Genomic DNA, 19,261 nt, shown 5'->3' with positions numbered 1-19,261 from the left:
TTCTGTCACAGAGGGTTCACACATTAACACTAGCAGATAAATGGGTAGAACACACACACCCCATAGGTTTCACATCCAAATAAACATCAAAGACAGAACACAAATACAAGTCTTTCTTGCTAGAATTCATAGCACTAAAGTTTGGCCTCAACAAATTTTCAGGGATCATTTGGGGATTTCCAGTTGAAGTCAAGACTGACTGCAGCACCCTGCTCAAAACAAGCCTAAACCCAGTATATGTCACATGGCAAGAAGGCATATTGTTATATAACATAGTTGGCATCCAACATGTACCAGGTTGGCTAAATGTTGTTGCAGACAGGCTTAGCAGAACAGGAGAAGGCCAACCCAATAAACCAGGTGATGGTAGTAAATGGATGGTTAGTGAGAACTGGAAAACAAGAATAGGTATCATCAACGATGTACTGCACATCTCAGTAGCAGACTCACAAGCCAACAGCCTTTGAGAATGATTCAAGGACGAACTGGTGTTTAGAGAGGTCATAGAAGTAATCTATAACATAGACCATGGAGTGGAACTATGAGACAAGAAGAAGGCAAGACACCATGCATCACAGTATGTGGTTGAAGGAGAGAAGCTATGGCAGCTAAGAGGAAGCACAACAATGAGAGCAAGAGCTAGAGTGGAATGTGTCATGAAAGTGGAAGCCCTGGAACTAGCAATGCAAATGCACATGGAAGGCAGGCACTGGGGAAGGGATGCAATCAAAATCACTCTCTTAGATCAGATATGCAGCCCAAAATTGGATGCAACCATCCTAACAGCAATCAAGGATTGTACAAAGTGCAAAAATTTCGGACCCACTCATATCCATTTCCTTTTAGAACCTATCATGAGGCGCCACCCATTCAAGCCATTAGTGGGAGATTACCTATCATCACTGAAAGGAACAAATGGGTATGATACCTTAGGAGTATATCTTGATGTCTTCTCACAACATGTCTAGGTGTTCAAACACAAGGGTGCAGGCAAGGCAAAGACAACCATTGAAGGTCTAACACAAATTTTCAGCAGGTTCATAAACCCAGAAATGTTTATGTCTGATGGTGGAAAACACTTCAATAATGAAGCTGTCAAAGAGTTTTGCAAGTTGAGAGGGTGTAAACTGCACATAGTCACAGCATATTCCCCATGGATCAATGGACTGGTAGAAGGAACCAATAAGCTCCTATTGCACATCCTCAAATGACTATGCACACCAAACCTTGGAGAAGATGAACCCCATAATGCCTCTTGGGATAGTCTCCTGACAACCTAGTCTGAACACCTCAATGATGCAGTGCATGCCCTCAACAACTGTCTACTACCAGCCCTGAAATTGTCCCCCAAAGAACTATTGCTCAGCTTCATTGTCAACACTAAGCCCATGCCATTAGCAGAAAGTTCCTCAGTGCTAAGACTGTCAGATGCACTAACCCAGATCATGTATGTTGAACAACAACACCTAGACTGTTATGAAGAGATAGTCCGTCATGCCATTAAGTGCAAAGCAGCTTTTGACAAAAGGATATTGCAATGTGCACCAGGTGAAGTCCTTTTCAAACCAGGCCAGTTAGTCCAGGTCTATCCCAATGACCTAGATTACACTTCAAAAATGAATGAAAGCTTCTACCCAAATGGTCAGTCCCACAATGAATCAGATCTAGACTCAGAAACTGCTACAAATTGGAGACATTAGAAGGTGTCCTACTACAAGGAGAATACAGTGCACAGAGGTTAAGGATGTTTACACTGGGAGCAGGAACCACATTGGTGAAGAAGCAAGAAGAATATGAGACAAAACTAGAAGGAAGAGGAACTGAAGACACCCAAAAGCAACCAGAAGTTGAAGAGGTTAAAGAAGAAGAGAGAGAGAGATAGAAGAAAGTACCATACAAGACAATGAAGAGATAGACAAAGAAGTGGATGAAGAAGATGAAGAAGAAGACTGAGTGGAGGTGTCAAGGGCAGCATCATCTCTTTTTAGGGGGGTGCATGGACCAGGGGTCCCAAGGGCAGGAGTTGCACACCAGGAGCCTGTTGGCTCTTTCCATAGCTTAGTCAGCAAGCAGCATAGGTTCCACACTATTCATAGTGTACATCATCATCATCATTGCTTGTCTGCTTTGCTCTAGGCCTAGTCCCCTGGCACCTGCTCCACTGAACAAGCAGCACATCAACACTTGGGACCCATCAATGGGAAAGTGTATGGTTGGGTAGTTCTGTCATCCCAAGATAAGACTCATTTATCTTGGAGCCAGTGAGCCTGTAGAACACTGGACTCCTGAAGGGAACTGACACATAGTAGTTCTATTCCAATCTTTTGATCCAGCAGGATGTTTTTTCAGTTTCCATGCAGTAAGATGAGCCCTGGATTGGGCATGCATGTTTTTTGAAGTCCAAGATTATATTGTAAGTGTGGACACCAGAAAAAAAGGAAAACCCCATTGGAGCTATACATTCAACAGTCTCCAATGGAGGAACAAATTGTGACTGGCTTGGATTACATAGTACCAGCTGAGGGAGATGCGAAATGGATGAGGTGGATCCAGTCTATTTATATTCATGTTCAGGGGTGTCCTTGTGGGTTCAGAACATTTGAGTGCATCAGCAAACTAGGAGGGAGCTTGTATAGATTCACATCACAGAACCTACAGCTAAGTCCCCCTTGTACAGCTTGTGAATTTCAGAGCACAAATGCCAAAAAAAATGCCACCATGCTATGTAATACACTACATGTCACATCACATGGTGAACTTGATACAAGTTAATTTACCATCAGCAGGGATTGAACCCAAGACTTTAGCAATTATAAGTGCAGTGATCTTCCTACCAAGCCAAAAGACCACCATTGTATTCTAACAATAATAGCAATAGTGGACTTCAAAGTAAATTTTGAAACCTTTGAAAACTCACTTAAATGCTTCAAACTCTTGGCTAAAGTTTCAAAAAACTTGCTTAAGAACAGTTGAATTATGCTCAGCACACATTGGCACGAAGTCAGACATTCAAACACTTAGGATTTTCAAAGCATGCTACACATAGGGGACAGTCATACTTAGTAGAAAAAGTAGCCAGGGCATAGATTCACAATGGGTATATCCAATAGACTTTGTATTGCAAATGATAGTGTCAATGAAATTGTAAAAAAAAATGCTCCACAAGCATGAAATCAGCAAGTACTGGGTGGAACAAAATAAGTGCTGGGTGAGATGGACTGGGGGCGGGCGCAGTCATGGAACTATAAGCATTGTGTAAGCAGGTCAAAAGACGAGCTCACACACAGCCTGAGAGGGGGGGGTGTGGTAGAATGTAGGATGAGTTGGAGGGAGGGAGGTGCTGGGTGGTGCAACCCACCTCTGCATCTTCAGCTTCCAGGGATCTGATGTACACACTTGGGTCTTCCCACCGCTGCAAAGGATATAATTCATCATAATTGTCGATGGTGCCACAAGATGAGCAGATGAGCAGCTTGCCAATAAAGATATGGTGTAAGGTGATGCAACCTGCCTCTTCATCGTCAGCTTCCAAGGATCTGATGTACATGCTTGGGTCTTCCCACCACTGCAAAGGATATAATTCATCATAGTTGTTGACAGTGCCACAAGATGAGTGGACGAGTGGCTCGCCAATAAAGGTGGGATGCATGTGGAACCTGGAATAGAATAGATATTCTGTAAGATAAGGGTATATGTTAGTTACAACTTCCAATAGGTAAAAAAAATCACTTACTTTGGGTGGATGGTACCCAGAAACTTGAAGCATGATGTCCTGCTCAGTCCTGCAGGTGGGCATTGAGGATGTGAGGTCAACAACAACAACAATGTACTCAGTGTGAGATGAAACATTGGAAATTTCCGAAAATTAAAACTCTGCCACATTCAACATCACATATGGCACCAAATGCAAATGGATAGGAGTTTTGATCCCCTTAAATCCCACCTCAGTATGCCTCACACATCTGCACACAAAGAGCTCCTCAATGCTGTTAACAAGGCTGCCCTTGCACTAGCCAAGTTACAATTCCAGAATGAACTGCTTGATGATTTGTTGGACTTAGACTCTGACTCTAATTCAGACACCAACTCACTTTCTACCAATGATGATGACACAAATATGTCTGTCACAGACAGCTCCCAAACCCTGCCCTCCTCAATGGCCTCTCTCTCTGGCTCTGGCTCCTCTGATTCTTCTAGCAATGAAGATGAGATCACCATCCATTACAATAGGCTCCAACATACCATCAATGCTTTGTGTGATGAGGTTCAGAGGGCACATGTAATCCACAAGCCCAATGAGCCTCTGCCACGAGCTCCTCAACTTCACATGCTAGTTCACCATGAAGAACATTGCCCTGAATTGTTTTGGCAGAAACTCCGCATCAATCCAGAGATCTTTGATGATATCCTCGATCAAATCTCTGATCACCCTATCTTTCAGAACAACTCCAACAATCCTCAACTCCCCATCTCCATCCAGCTCCCCATCTTTCTCAATCATGCTAGCCATTATGGCAACACCATTACTGTCAAGGATGTTGCTTAATGGGCAGGTGTAAGTGTCAGGTCAGTGGTCAATTGCACTAATTGTGTGATGGTGGCACTGCTCAAAGTGCACAATCAGTCTATCTCCTTTCCAGAAGATAATTCTGAGGATGCCCACCTTGCTCAGAAATTTGCTGAGGTGAAGACATGTCTGGTGTGACAGTCAAGTTTTCCTTAGGCTTAGATTTACTTACTTTACTTACCTTCACCTGTCCCCACTTTCATTAGTTTAAGTTCGCATTTTTGCTGCTTACTTAAGCATGTATCTCTTCCACTAGTGTCAGTACTAGCCTGAATGACAGTCCCTTTTGATGATGATTTCTACTCTCTGAGCACTGAGCCAAGTCAGAATCCCATGGGCTGAACATACTGCTCTCCACTCAGCAGCTTGGCCAGCTGTTTTATGATTCCCACACTGGAGTGGGGGGTGGTTATCTAGCTGTCGATGGCTCAACAGTTGAACTTTTCACCAAACCTGGCTATTATGGGGAGATGTTTTTTGACAGGAAATCCAATTATTCCCTTGGTTGTCAGGTAAAGTGTTCTTTCTTATTTTTTTTGGCAGATAATTTAATTTAATTCTAGGCAGTTATTATGCCCCACAATCTCTTGATTGTGGATTATTCTCTTGGACATCCAGGGAGTGTTCATGATGCATTCACCTTTCAATCCTACTCGCCTCCATGAGGAGCACAATGATCTTCTTCCTGATGGCTACTGGGTTTGGGCAGATAGTGCATATCCCTTGGAGCCATGGTGTATTGTCCCTTTCAAGAAACCATGCAATGGATGGTTGACAAAGACCAGAGAACATTCAATTATCATCTATCTAAGGTATTTGTTTGTTTTATGGCAGCTTTTCAAATAATTTAAATTTATTGAGATTCATGTACATGTTGAACACATGTTTGCTGCTTTAAAGGGGCGGTTCCAGTCTCTTTGAGAGCTGCAGTTCAAGATTCAGAAAGAGAATGATCTGAATTTTTGTGTGCAGTGGATCAAGTGTTGCATAATTCTCCACAACATGATCATCCTACTTCAAAACTCAGTGTCACAAGCAGGATGGAACATATGCAAGCACTCTGAAGTGGGCTCATAAAGAGGGTCAAGATTTCATTCCTCAAGATGTCAAGGGTCCAGATGGTAATGATGTTGTGGGTGACAGGTCATATGAAAGAACTCCTGGTCAGATCACTTGTGCAAAGCTGATGGATCAGCTTTTTGACAGTCCTCAATCAAGTGCACAGCAGAGGGAAGGGTAACTCATGCTCATATTGAAGTACTACCAGCAGTACACTTGTAAAGTAAGATGTATGTAACATGTAACAACACAACAGAACAATGACACAACAAAGATGCTAAAAAAATGACAGCAGCAATGGCAATGAGACATCAATGATGACAATAACAGTGATGAGAAGATGATGACAAGATGGCAATGATGAAGACAAGATGACAATGATGAAATGATGGTGATGACAAAATACTCAAGTGCTCCTGCTACTACCCTGTATCATTTGCTGATACTGAATCCAAAGATGCAAGGTCTCTGCCTCCTTGTTGAGAACAGTGGAGTGTGCCTTGTGCACTCAAATATTGGCTTCACAAAGGTGAATTTCTGTGGCTCTGATCTCCTGCTTTTGCTGATGGGTGAGGACAGCTTGAGATGCCTTGTGCATGCACATATCATGAAGCCAGTTGTATTTATTGGTCTCCCACTCATTTTCGCTCTTTGCCAAGAGCTTCACAATGAACCGCTAATGCTTGGAGTGCCAAAGGGACATGACGTCAGACTGAATGCTCTTGAATTCCTCCATCAAATTCTCCACCTGATCCTGCACATCCAACTTAGCTTTCTTCTTCTTCTTGCCACTATCCAGTTGGGCTGATACTAATGTCTGTGGGGTTGAAGAAGATGATGGGGTCATGTTATGAGTTGTAGATGAAGGAGTCAACAAGTTGCATGACATTGACAGCAGTTTGTGATGCCCCTGGATGAGCAGCTGACCAAATGCAGCATGACTGTGGTAAGGGTTGGTAGGTGCCTTTGTGAGCAGGTGGAATGGCTGTGGGTTAGGAGGGGGAGACGGTGAGGGCGATGCAAAACTGTGCCACTTTTTCCCTGTAACTTTCAGGGGGCTATTATAGCCCATCATGTCATCTTGCATCAAGTCATTGGTGCGAGAGAGGCTGCGAAGGTGGGCCTGTGGAGGGTCAAAATGAGGAGGGGGGGCGTGGTGAGCAGCAGAAGGACCAATATAATTATTGGGTGGAGGGGGACCAGTAGTGACATCAGGGCCAGTGGGTGAAGGGATATCGGAGAGAGGAGGTAAAGGTTGGAGAAGACACGGGTCAATTGGAGGATTGCTGCCAAGGGACTGAGTGCTTGTGCTGCAGGAAGTCTAGGGCTGGGGCTGGGGCTGAGTGGCACCTGGTGCACATCTCAAGGTCCTGCCAGCAGTTGCACCACGTGATGGTTACACAAGTGTGTACATCTGACCAGCATGATCAATGCCTGGCCTCAAGGAGTGCAACACCACTGCAAATGCAGGGTTTGAGTGCTAGATACCATCAAGGTCTGCAAACCACTTCCATTCAGTGCATATTTCAACTACAAAAATGAAGTCAGACAAAGGCAAAAATCAGCAACAGAGGACTCATGCTGTAGATTCGCATACTTGTCACCAGGTAGTACACCAGGTCCAGTGGCACCTAATCTAGCCTTGAGTTTTTTGTATCTAACCTTGAGACTGAGAATTTAAGCATTGATCAGCATACATATGTAAGTATAAATAGGAGACTACATACCCCACAATGTGGTTTGCAACTGAATTACAAAATTTCTTTGGATTCCAATGGTATCCAGTGCCATATTTGGCATGATTGGTAAATATGAGCTTGGAAAGGACAGCATAGATGTTGCTCTTGTCCTTGCCCAATGCCTGTTCACTGTCAGTAGAAGCCATTTTCTTACCCTTGGAATAGAAGAGAATGCAACTATCAGCAGGGTGAGATATTATATGATCTACAAGGATATCAGTGAGAGCATCTTCTTTCTGCCACTGAACTGTGATCCTGGGTCCAGGATCACTTGAGACAGATTGAATGGATGAACTGGATGGAGTGGGGGGGGTCCATTTCCCTCAAGCACAGACAGGTGTTGGCTTGAAGTTGTGCAGACTGGCAAGCACATTGACTAACAGCAGGCATGTGTTTCTAAACTCTGATGGACTGACTTTCAATTGCAGGTATTGCATGGCTGTGTTTTGTTAGAGTAGCCAAGTTTTCAAGACATTTTAACTGAGCTTCAAGATTTATCCTGAGTACCACTAATATATACCAAAACAACATCTAAAATGCGAAATTCTCATGTTAAAATACAGTAGTCTAAATATGATACACTGTACACTATCTCATAATGCATAATGCTAGGACCCCCTTCACTCTGGAGATCTATGCATTAGCACATATGTCACACTTGTGACAAATTGTGACACTGTATGTGTTCACACTGCAATAGAGCAATGGAGTATATATCTAATGAAAATAAGGATCTATTGTAGTCTGTGTCAAGTGCAGAAGCTCCTCACATTGCAGGTCAGTGCAGAAAAGACAGATCTATGTCAACAACTCAAGTGAAATTGTTGAATAGGCATTTTTGAACACATTCCCTTAGCTTCTGCAATAAATTTCATTGTGTAAAAATAAAAGCCCCTGTTTGGAGGCTCTTGAAGTGATTTACAATGTCATGTTGTGAGACTGTTAGGTGTGCATCAATGTATGCAAAAACTGTCAACCAGTCATTGAGAGTGAGGTTTTAATGTGCTGAAGTTATTGGAGTACTTTTGACCTTTGGTTTGTTTTGCTGTCTCTGGTATGATAGGGGTGTGTCTTGAGGTTTGTATTTCTGAGAAGACTCAGTGTGAAAGAGAAATAGCTGCTAGGCTTAATAAAATACTAGCACTACTTATCCTGAAGGGTGTGAGGAATATATCTGACCAAAGAGGACTGCTATTGAAGCACTTCCTTCAAATATGCAAGGGAAGTGATAGCACAAAGGACTTAAAATCTAAGGTGACCTAAAAAAACAAGAGTGTGACAATAGTTAGCAAGTATTAAGGATTGCACTGTGTGAATGAGTGCTACTAAAGTTACACTGGACCCTTGCCAGTATGAAGAGCAATCAAACTTAGACCAGAAGTCAGCAAAAGGAAAAACAAGGTAGTGACTAAGTATAGTGCAACTACTGACAGTGGTTTGGCTTTTGTGATGGACAAGTATAAGAGACTTAGTGACTGTGAATTCAGAGTGGTTGAATGTCATGATCAAGAGAAATGAGTAAGAATAAGTTGATTGTGCAAGTCTGAGATATAACACTAAGTGACTACTCTACTCCTGCAGAAGATTAGGGAAGGGGAAGTGATGAACTATATGTGTTGCTTGGTATTTTATCATAGTGTGTGAAGGCTCAGAATACATAGGTGAAAGTAGTGGCAGGATAAGTGACAGCGTGCTGAGTCTGTAGGTAATAAAACATGCCATGCTGTGGAACATGAGGATGCATGTAATAAGACCTGTGACTGATGAGTAGTGGCAATTAAGGACCAATAATGCACTAGTGGAGATAGGTAGAGATAGGTAGGACATGAGAGGATGAGGTACCTGGGAGTCAGACCAGACCAGTGACAGCATGTCAGATTCCAAGAGTGTGCTATGTAGGCACATGAATAGCACTAGTGCTCATACAAGCCCAGCAGAAATATGTTTGTTACATTGGACATGGTAGACAGGGTGATCAAGGTTGGTTTCTTTGATGACATGACATAAATAAATCATTTGCATGCTGACTCACAGACCTGAACAAGATCACAGGTATGACTTAACCAGCCAAAAATGCTATCTCATAATACATAATGGTCCCATAGGTCTATGTATTATGCATTAGAGTTCAATTTCTCACTGGCCCATGGTAGGACCTTCTGAAGTTGATGCATTATGAGATAGTGTACTGTAGTTCTAATGCAATAGCTTGAATGTGCTAGTCAAATACAATAGTCTTATTATAATAGTCCTAGTGCAATAGCTTAAATACTATGATCTATGTTGTGATAGCTTGAATACAATAGTCTAAATATGATGGTCTTAATGTAATCAAATGAGATAGTCTTAACCTGATAGCTTAAATATAATAACTTAATTATCATTAGACCATCACATTGGGACTATTATATTAGGACTATTGTATTTAGACTATTGTGTTTAAGCTACTGCAATAGAACTATCATAATAAGACTATTACATTTAGACTATTGTAATAAAACTATCTATTAAGACTGTACTCAAGGACTAATTCTGAGGGGCTTGGCCTTAGCTCGTACACTATGCCTCTTTCCTGAGTATGTGCCCCTAATTTCAGATAAAGTCCTGGAGAGTCCAATGAAGTCTATATGACTTCTGGATACATGCTACTCTTAGTGAAGTGCCATGGACTTCCAGAAGAGGTTTGTCTAGTTAGTAGGAAGAAGTCTACAGACTATATAGGATAAGTCCCTAATAGAGGAGAAACTGCAGGGGACAAAGTCCAAAGCAGGATAGGATAGAAGGAGTGGTCTAGAGGAGGATTTATTGAAGTAGGATTCCAGAGATAGGAGGTCTGGAGGTCTGGAGGTCTGGAGAACCGGAGGACTGGAAGGATGGAAGGGCAGAAAGGCAGACATTGTATTAGAGGCTATAACAGATGAAGTCTGGAGTAGAAATAAGCAGAGGTGGACTACACTAGGTAGAGTTAGAGTTGATAGGAATTAGACTAAAGTCTGGAAAGAGAGTAAGTGCTGGAAAGGCAAAACTCCAGCCTAGGAAATCAATTCCCGAGGCTGGATGGAAACAGAAAGGTCAAATATAGAGGTCTGGAATTCCAACTTAAGGAGATTACAACCCTAAGCCTGAGACAGAGACTGACAACTTGAAGGGCTTAGCCCAAGTCTGAGAAGAGGGTGCAAAGTCTAAAGTGACAATAATGAGCAAATCTAAGATAATATTCAAACTAAGGAAAGTAACAGGGGTTCCACAGAAGTTTATATACTGGAGGAAATCTAAGAGGATCAGTAAGCAGAGGATCAAATCTATGTATGAGCATGTGGAAACAAATTAGTAAATGAAATGAAACATAAGTAAATTAACTTAGAGATGAAGCTAGTACAAAGATCAATAAGCAAGACAGAAACAGAGATAACTGAAAGCCAGAAGAGTGGAGATGTTTAATGGAGAAAGTACATATATGAACATAGGTCAGAAATAAATCTAGAGATAGGTACAGATGAGATCTAGAGGTCCAGAGGTTTAGGAGTTCTTGGTAGAGACAGGACCAGGATGTGATTGCAAGATGGATATGGTCTAGTGTTAAGAACTGTGCTCAAGGAAGGGAGAGACTGACTCAGAGGGGCTTGGCCTCAGCTTGTACACTGTGCCCCTTACCCAAGTATGTGCCCTTCATTTCAGATGAAGTCCAATGATGGTCCAATGAAGTCCAAAGGACTTCTGGAGGCTGGCTACTCTGGTAGAGTGTGGAAGGACTTCTGGGGAAGCACAGGAAACATCTGGAGGAGCATGGGAGAGTTCTGGAGGAGTACAGGAAATACTTGCAGGAGTTCTTACTGCACAGGAAGTGAAGAGACCCCAAGGTTATACATCTAGAGGAAATAGGATGGAAAGATAGGAGGACAGGAGGTATGGAAGACAGGATGTCCAGAAGGAATAGGGGCTACATCAGATGAAGTCTGATGTAGAAGCAAACAGAGGTAGACTACCCTTAGGTAGAGTCAGAGAGACAGGAAGTGGACCAAAGTCTGGAGAGAGAGTAAGTGCTGGAAAGGCAAGACTCCAGCCTAGGGAAGCAATCCATAGACTTGGGACAGAGACATAGGGGACAAATCTGAAGGTCCAGTTTTCCAGCTTAGGGAATCCATCCCTAGGCCTTATGGAAAAGGATGAGACTCAGACAGACTGAAGTCCAGAAGATGCAAGAGCAATTCTAAGGTGATAGAAGAGGGACTAAGATGATATTCAGACTGAGGACTTTACTGGAGTTGTAGGGGTTATGTATATACAGTGGCCCAAAAAAGTGTCTGAATGTTATGCATTTTCAAGTAATTGGATAATTACAAGCCAGCACCTGAGTACAATATAGAGGCATATGGACATATTTAAAAGCTTAATATCATAGCTATAATCTGAGATATATATTGTGAGAAGTATATCATATATGGGCAGGATATGGTAATTCTAATCACATGACTCATTTGGACACTTTTTTGACTTTATATCCAAATCACAAAATCAGACCATTCACACATAATATTCTTAATGGAAATGATGTAATAATAAATATTTGGTCTGATTTTAATATGATTTACATATATTTACCCATATAACGTCATTCACTTTAACATAATCATCACAAAGCCCATCTCCTCTGCTCAAAAAGAAAATATCCTTATTCTCTGCTCCTCAAGTTTATCTATGAGGCAAATTGCTTCCAAACCTGGTCCTAGCAAGTCCACTATTGCTATAATCATAAAATAGAACATACTACTCTCATCATGCTTATTGGATCATTCTCTATGAAGACTGTAGGACATGCTAGATCTATAGACATAGTCAACTACCCTGGCAATTAGGTGGTAGCGAGACTGGTTATTGTTTGCACAGGACACCAAGTTGGCTAAGTGTTCTGAAAGGATGTAGCAGGAGGACCCTTCATTCATCCTCTACCATTCCATGTCCTTTATCCAGAATGTTGTGAATGATTAACTCTCAAGCAGATCTCAGACATAACATAGCTGCTAGATTCCTATCAAATACATTTAACATTGTTAACACACATTTCAATGAATATACAGGAATGCCACAGCATACTGGAGGATCCATAGGCAGCACAAGCACTTCAATTAGAGAAATATTGATGGCATACCTTATGAAGGAGTATCTGGACACCTTACAGAAAGTGTCAACCACTGGAAGGAGTGACAAGACTATGCAGAAAACAGCTAATGGAACAGAGCCTTGATGTGATATTAGTGTCTGTTACAGAGGTAGGTGGAGAAGAGTCTTCATGGTTGGCTGTGCACCTACAATAAGTGTAACCTACCACTTTGAAGAAGTGAAGAAATTTATGAGGAAGTTGGTATGTGCATCTGTATAGATTGCTATAACTGACTTCACTTCAGAGTAGTTTATGCTGTTGGACAGATCCTGATTCTTCATCTTCATAAATGTGAGAATTTCTGTAGCAACCTATGAAAGTATGTTATATAAAGGAGTAATAGTTTCTCCTTTGAGCAATGAGATTCCTTTTTAGAGGAAGTGAGAAAATTTGCATATCTCTCAAAACTTTCTCACCCCTTAATTTCCCATGATGTACTGATTATCTGAGGCCACTGCTAAGCCATATTTTTTAGTACATGGTTACTAGTCATCTAGTGTAGTTTCACTTCATTCTCTTTATGACACAGGAAATCAATTCTGTGGGAAGAATCTACATATTTTAACAATTGAGAATGACAAATAGGGCTTATACTTTAGTCAACAATATTAAGAGCTTGGCCTACTTTAAGACTATGTTATAGAAATGTACTCTGTTCTAATCCTGCCTCAAACTCCATACAAGTGTCTGAGCAGTAGAAAGGCTGGTTTCAAGGCCATGTATTTGATTGATATGATTGTATCTAACTCTTAGTTTGATCTCCTCTGATTGTAGGAATAAGAAGTATCCAAGACTGACTCACTGTGTACTGTCATTCTGTCATTTATGGTATTATAGCACTGCATCAAGCCAGTAACTAATTTGACTACACTCTGTAAGTCCATATTAGTCCATTTCTGAGTTTCCTATGTGATGTATCATGCTAGTTAATGGCAACTAACTTCTAAGTACAGGAAGCACTGTATCAAGCCATTTAGTGGATTCCTTTCTTGAGATTTCTCTAAGATCCTCTCCCCTTTTAGTCATTGATAAATTTGCTCATGAAGAACTCATCTTAATTATACATCCACTATGATGAATGAACACATTATTAACCATTGGAATTTGTCTGAACTGTTAACTGTGGAGGATAGTGAAATTTGGTAATTTTAGTGCCTTTTGCATCCTGGTAAGATGGTGCTAGGTTATCATTGGCAGAGGGAACTGCAGGGATAATACACAGATGGATATAAGTGTGAGAATGTTGTTTGTTACTGCAACAATGTATTTTTGCCAGTGTGGACTTATTATCAGTGCTCCATGCAAAAATGAAAGACTAATAATATTACTATGGAAGATTTATCAGAAGTCAAGTCTTCCAGGCGTCACACTTAGGCTGTCATGTGGTTCCATGATGAGTTAACATTCTATGTGAATGACTCAGAAAGTACCTTACCTTAACTAAAAGGGAAGGAGGCTTCTTTAATGATTGTTAACTTTGTGTCAGCTAATTACAGCTGGCTTCAATCCTGAGATGGAAAGGAGAGTGCTTGCTTTCCAAGATTCTCAAGACATCTCATTCTAGTATTACAAAGTTTGAAGTTGCATGGTTTAGTGATAGTTATTTCCATTGTATAATCTATGGTCTGGGACCATATATTGCAGACTATGAAGAACAAGTCTTATTGATATGCATTATGTATGGCTGGTGCCCAAGGTATATACTCTAACTTTTTAATTTATCACTTAGATTCATTATTAGACAGATATTTATTGACATGCATCAATCTAGATGAATCAGCTAGTTAGTATTATTATCATTATATAGAGGAGGGGGCCCTAGACATATTATGGGATGAGTATGGTATTGTTGATGATCTTGTTGTAAGTCTTATATTTTGCACTACATTTTCTCTAACCCCTGACCCTAATGAAAGAGTACTGCTATGAAGATACTAATGCAGATGTGCCATATGATCCTGAAGCATTTCCTGTTAGTGTTGCTACTTGCTACATACAAATATGATCATCAGTAGATGGAATATCTGGAACCTCTATAGACCTGTAACTATCTTCAGATAGACTTGGAGATAGACAGTGTGATGCTTCCATCTCCACAGGCATCTGGTCAAAAATCCTTTGTCTCAAGCCAATCATGCTACATAGGAGGCATTGAGGTTATAGATGAGGACCTAAATTGCCTGCAATATTCTCAGCAAAGGATCAATGCCACTGTCATGAATGCATATGCCAGTCTTTTATCTGATAGAGACCCTAGCCTGATCAAAGCAGGATGTATTATTCTCAGTTCACTGATTCCTGACTTGATACACCATGGCAAACATTTAAAGATAAAAAACCTAGATAGTAACATATTTTTGGTTAGTCTTTCCATTTAAGCAGAAATTTATAAACTCAGTTTCATTCTGACCTTTTGTACCTAGATAACCAAAACAAAGATGCTTGCCTTCAGATATTGAGCTTTTCCTCTGTGTGGAAGAAGTCCCTCTCACTGGATCCTGGGTTGGGTTGACTGGTCAACTCATGAAATGTTTCTTTAATATTACCTCCAATATCCTTCACTAGCTCATTAAATGTACATTTCAAGACCATCTTGTGGTCTGGGTCAAAAAGTACCTTTGCAAGACACATTCAAAGAAAGGGGCTAAGTGCATCATAGATGATATCAACCAAAGGTAATGTTTTATTTGCTTGATAATATATAGGACAATCTCACTAGTTTTGTCTAGAATTGCTACTGTTCCAGCCTTTATTGGTATTTACCCTCCACAAGGACAAGGCTTTAAGCAATAGATGTATAATAACTCAAAGGTGCTCATAAAGGTATGTTTTTCATGGATCGGTTTACTAACATCTCACTGACATATAGTGATAGGTATACTTATCTACCATCAAAGGACATATCCCTATAAAATAGTTTAAACATTTCAAGCCTTCCTGTAGTTTTGTTACCTTGTCTGATATAGCACCATTACAGAGAAGACTCTTGAACAAATACAAGAGGCCTTTAACTGCTTCTATCAATATTGAGAGATTTTTGAAACAGTTGGCATTACATTTTCACTCCCTTACCAATACTCATATCAACACTATGTACTACTTACTCATTTGTTTAGGGCCCCAAATGGCCTGTGCTCTTCAATCACTGGGCCTAAGTACATAAAGGCTGCCAAAGAACCATGGATGCACTCTAGCTGATACAAGGCACTTGGCCAAATATTGATCACAAATAAATGCCTTGATAAACTTGCAGCATCATGTGTTGATTTTACCTAGCCCAAAATGCTTGATAGCACAGGTCTTTCTGTGGCTGCACTTGCAGTAGGTATATAGGTAACATGTTTTGTCATTAGCATGCTCTTGCTAATGCCTAAGTAGAAAAAATCTGTACTATGAACCTTGAGCCAAATGAAGCAGACCTATAGGAAATCAGCTGCACACTGCACTGTCAGTGCACAGACTTAGATGACAGGGATGATAATGCTTATGAAGTTGGTAATGGGTCAATAAACATTGAAGCATACATTGAGTTGGTGAAAATACCTCATAAGTAATCCAGTCTCTGTTTTATTAAACTGATCTAACATATGATATAGAATGCAAATGTGCTTACATAGTCACTGCATTAGCAGTTGAATTGTCAATCACCTAATTCCCTAACCTTTACATCATTTTCTATTCAGCCAATTTAATCCAGACAATCCTCACAACCTTTCTGAAGTTCTGCTCACTCATTGTCTCCCAATATGACAGGAAAATAAGTGTTTTCAACTCCACATTCAACTTCACATTCAACTCCACATGTTTGAAGTTCTTTGCCCTAAGTGATCTAAGTGATATCAGGGGCATGCGTCATGAGTATATCCAATGTGGGGAAAGAAATGAGGGGTATGAATGTTACATGAGTGCTAACTTTTTTCTTTTGTATATAGGGCTGAATTATACCCATGTGTAGTTATGAGATGGTTAAATATCATTGGAGATTCACCTGATGAAGACACTGGATTGTGGATGGTACAGCCTGCTCATAATACCAACAACCCCTCCCCCCTACCTCTATCAATTCAATTTCCTGTGCTGCATGCTTTGTTCCTGTATATAGTACTAACCTATTTTTCTGCAATATCAGCACCATCAAATTCATAATGTTTTCCACACATTCTATATTAACAAATACACAGATCACTATGCTTTTAAAATCACATTTTAGACTTTTTGCACAGTTCTTGCTTGTTATACTTAAATTGAACTTTTTTGACTTCACACATGAATTTGTTTGCACACTTTCTGATAAGTAGAAAAGCAACCTTCAAGGTAGTTCAAAAATCTTGTTCACAAGTATTAAGTAAAGTAAGGCTAAATCAGGATCCAGTGAAATTACTGATGATACTAGGTACTATCTACAGACTCTCACAAAAATCTAGCTCTTGAAGTGCATGGATTCCAAGATGCGTGATTTTAAAGGACAGGTACAACCACTTACTAATAGCATGAGCTACATCTACACTACAAAGGCTGCTGCCTTGGAGTGTAAGATTTCTAAGGCAAACATTAACCATTATAGAGACTCATGCTGGGCCAGGCTTAGAATAGCCTATATTATAACTTGCTTTATTTGACTCATTACCAGTGTCATCCTATTATACACTATGCAACTCTAACTGTATCCCTAGTCAATTCTCTATATAGTGCATTACTTTTCTGCACTAGCCACTGCATTCCTGTGAGTGCACCTTGTGCACTTTCCCATGCTTGAAGTGCCCTATGTTACCCATTATCTAAAAGCTTCCATCTACTGTCCAACCAACTCACTGTGACAATCATGTTCAGGCTAGCCTGCTAGGACCCCATTCTGTGATGTATGACAAACCCTATCCAGTCTGCATGTCTCCTATCCATCTCCAATGCATTGGGCCCATTCGGAGATCCCATGCACTTGTCCTACCATATCCAGTCCAGTCCTACTTATTCCCACTGGTGCATAGTCAGTTATTTCTCATTACTAATTGAGTAGACAGCATTATTACATGGATTCTCACAAGCTGCAGTACCTCATGGCCTTTTACCTACACATCGTCAGATCCATGTTTTTGCTACTACTTTCACCTATGGACTCTGGACTTTCATGTAGTTAGTTGTATAGGATTGGGTGACCAGGATTACAACTACCACTTAGTAGGGGTGAGAAATCCCCAATACTGGTCACTCCATACCTGTCCTTAGAATTACCCTTGCCAATATACCTGTTTACCCACTCTCCTTGACCCAACACTATTGTCACTCATTCATTTGACATTCCTTAACATCTCCAAGTTAGTCCTGATTCTTTCTCTTCCTTTCTCTTACTCTCCTGCCATCTCCACATCTTCACACCTATGGACCTGATTTCCCACACATCAGACATTGCCCCATACCTTCAAACTTTTGACTCCTTGTGTAGTACTGATTATTGAACTTGACTAGACAGCAGATCCCTCAGATCAAATGTTCTTGCTTGCAAGTGTAGCAGCTGGGCAGGACTAGTATATATATATTGGCTAGGTATTCTAACAGCTATCTAGCCAAGTTGTGTTATCCACACCACCAGTGCATATTACTCTCTATTTTCATTATTCCCATGCTCTTACATAATTACCAATACTGTATGGCACCACTTTTTCTAGGCTAAGCAGGCATTACATAGCACTTACCTTACCTTAGTTCATTTTTACTTGGAAGCTGAGGAGGTGCTACTTACTTACTTAGAGACTACCTCATGAGTTTGTACTACTATAGAGAGTTCATTATGGGCCAATTAAGCTGCTTTTTTGTGCTTACTCTCCTGCAAATTTTCACTATGGAGAGCCTCTCATTTTCTGGTCTTGTGTTTAGTAGCAGTCCCCTTTAGGGTTAAATATGCTTGTTCTACAAATATATCAGCCAGGTGCAACACTGACCTAACATTTCTAAGGATTCCTATTTTAGAGTCCTCTTGTTGAACAACCTTCACCATCACCAATGTGACATAGAATTTTAACACAAGTGGGCCAAGAAGAAGTGTTATGAGACTGCTATCTGTCATATCCTGTATTCCAGACCCTAGATTCCCACACTTTTCTGATTATATCTCCAGTTCCTGTCTCTGACCTATTTCTTGTTCTTCCTCCATCATATGCTCCACACCTCAGCAGAATCCACACCACTATTAGTTATGCCTAAATTCTAGACTCCTGGACATCCAAAGCTAGCCTGCTTCCTCCACCTTCTATCCAATCCATGCTGAGCATATTTCATCCAGAAAGACATCCAGACTTTTCCTCTACCATGATTCCAGATGTCATATCCTGTATGCCAGACCTAGATCCCATGATATTCCCACGCCTTCCAGTGAAGGTGAGGACTATGAACTATGAGAGAAACTGACTACTACTAAGGAAACTCTACAGCAAGACCTGGATGCGAGATAGAACTTGACCCAAAGGACAGCTACTGAGAGAGAGTCCTTGAAATGACTGAGGGAGACTCTGAAACTGAATGGGTGCTAGAGGACATGTGAAGTGTGATTGAGATGTGTGCGAAAGTGCACATGATGGAGGTCTAAAGCGTAGAGGCATAGGCTACCTAGAAACTAAATCCAGTGAAGAAGGAATCAAGCTGGTGTGAAGCGGTCATGTCTAGGCAGGTAGTGCATGAATTCAGACTTTTGGGACTTTTAAACTTGCTCTAATGCACAAACTACTGCCAATACACAGAGAT

The 19,261-nt window shown here is 40.8% G+C and overlaps 3 protein-coding genes across 3 annotated transcripts; 1 reads left to right on the top strand and 2 right to left on the bottom strand.

Moving 5' to 3' along the window:
• Positions 1-3,173: 3,173 nt before the first annotated feature.
• Positions 3,174-3,796, bottom strand: BJ212DRAFT_1299878 (uncharacterized protein; the record flags this gene model as incomplete). The annotated part of the gene is made up of 3 exons (XM_041332932.1): positions 3,174-3,242; positions 3,359-3,565; positions 3,734-3,796. 3 exons carry the CDS (start codon positions 3,794-3,796, stop codon positions 3,174-3,176), a joined length of 339 nt encoding a protein of 112 aa, XP_041192835.1.
• A 2,506-nt stretch (positions 3,797-6,302) lies between these two features.
• On the bottom strand, positions 6,303-7,511 carry BJ212DRAFT_1481101 (uncharacterized protein; the record flags this gene model as incomplete). Its single annotated transcript, XM_041340207.1, has 3 exons — positions 6,303-6,912; positions 7,224-7,295; positions 7,354-7,511. 3 exons carry the CDS (start codon positions 7,509-7,511, stop codon positions 6,303-6,305), a joined length of 840 nt encoding a protein of 279 aa, XP_041192834.1.
• Positions 7,512-14,121: 6,610 nt separating this feature from the next.
• BJ212DRAFT_1272274 (uncharacterized protein) lies at positions 14,122-15,205 on the top strand (the record flags this gene model as incomplete). The annotated part of the gene is made up of 3 exons (XM_041331010.1): positions 14,122-14,222; positions 14,395-14,443; positions 15,092-15,205. Coding segments are annotated over 3 exons (264 nt in total), but the record flags the coding sequence as incomplete, so codon positions are not given.
• Positions 15,206-19,261: the final 4,056 nt, after the last annotated feature.

This window comes from Suillus subaureus (assembly GCF_016647635.1).
Source record: "Suillus subaureus strain MN1 chromosome Unknown BJ212scaffold_17, whole genome shotgun sequence".
NCBI lineage: Eukaryota > Fungi > Basidiomycota > Agaricomycetes > Boletales > Suillaceae > Suillus > Suillus subaureus.
This window is presented reverse-complemented; position numbering and strand designations above follow the sequence as displayed.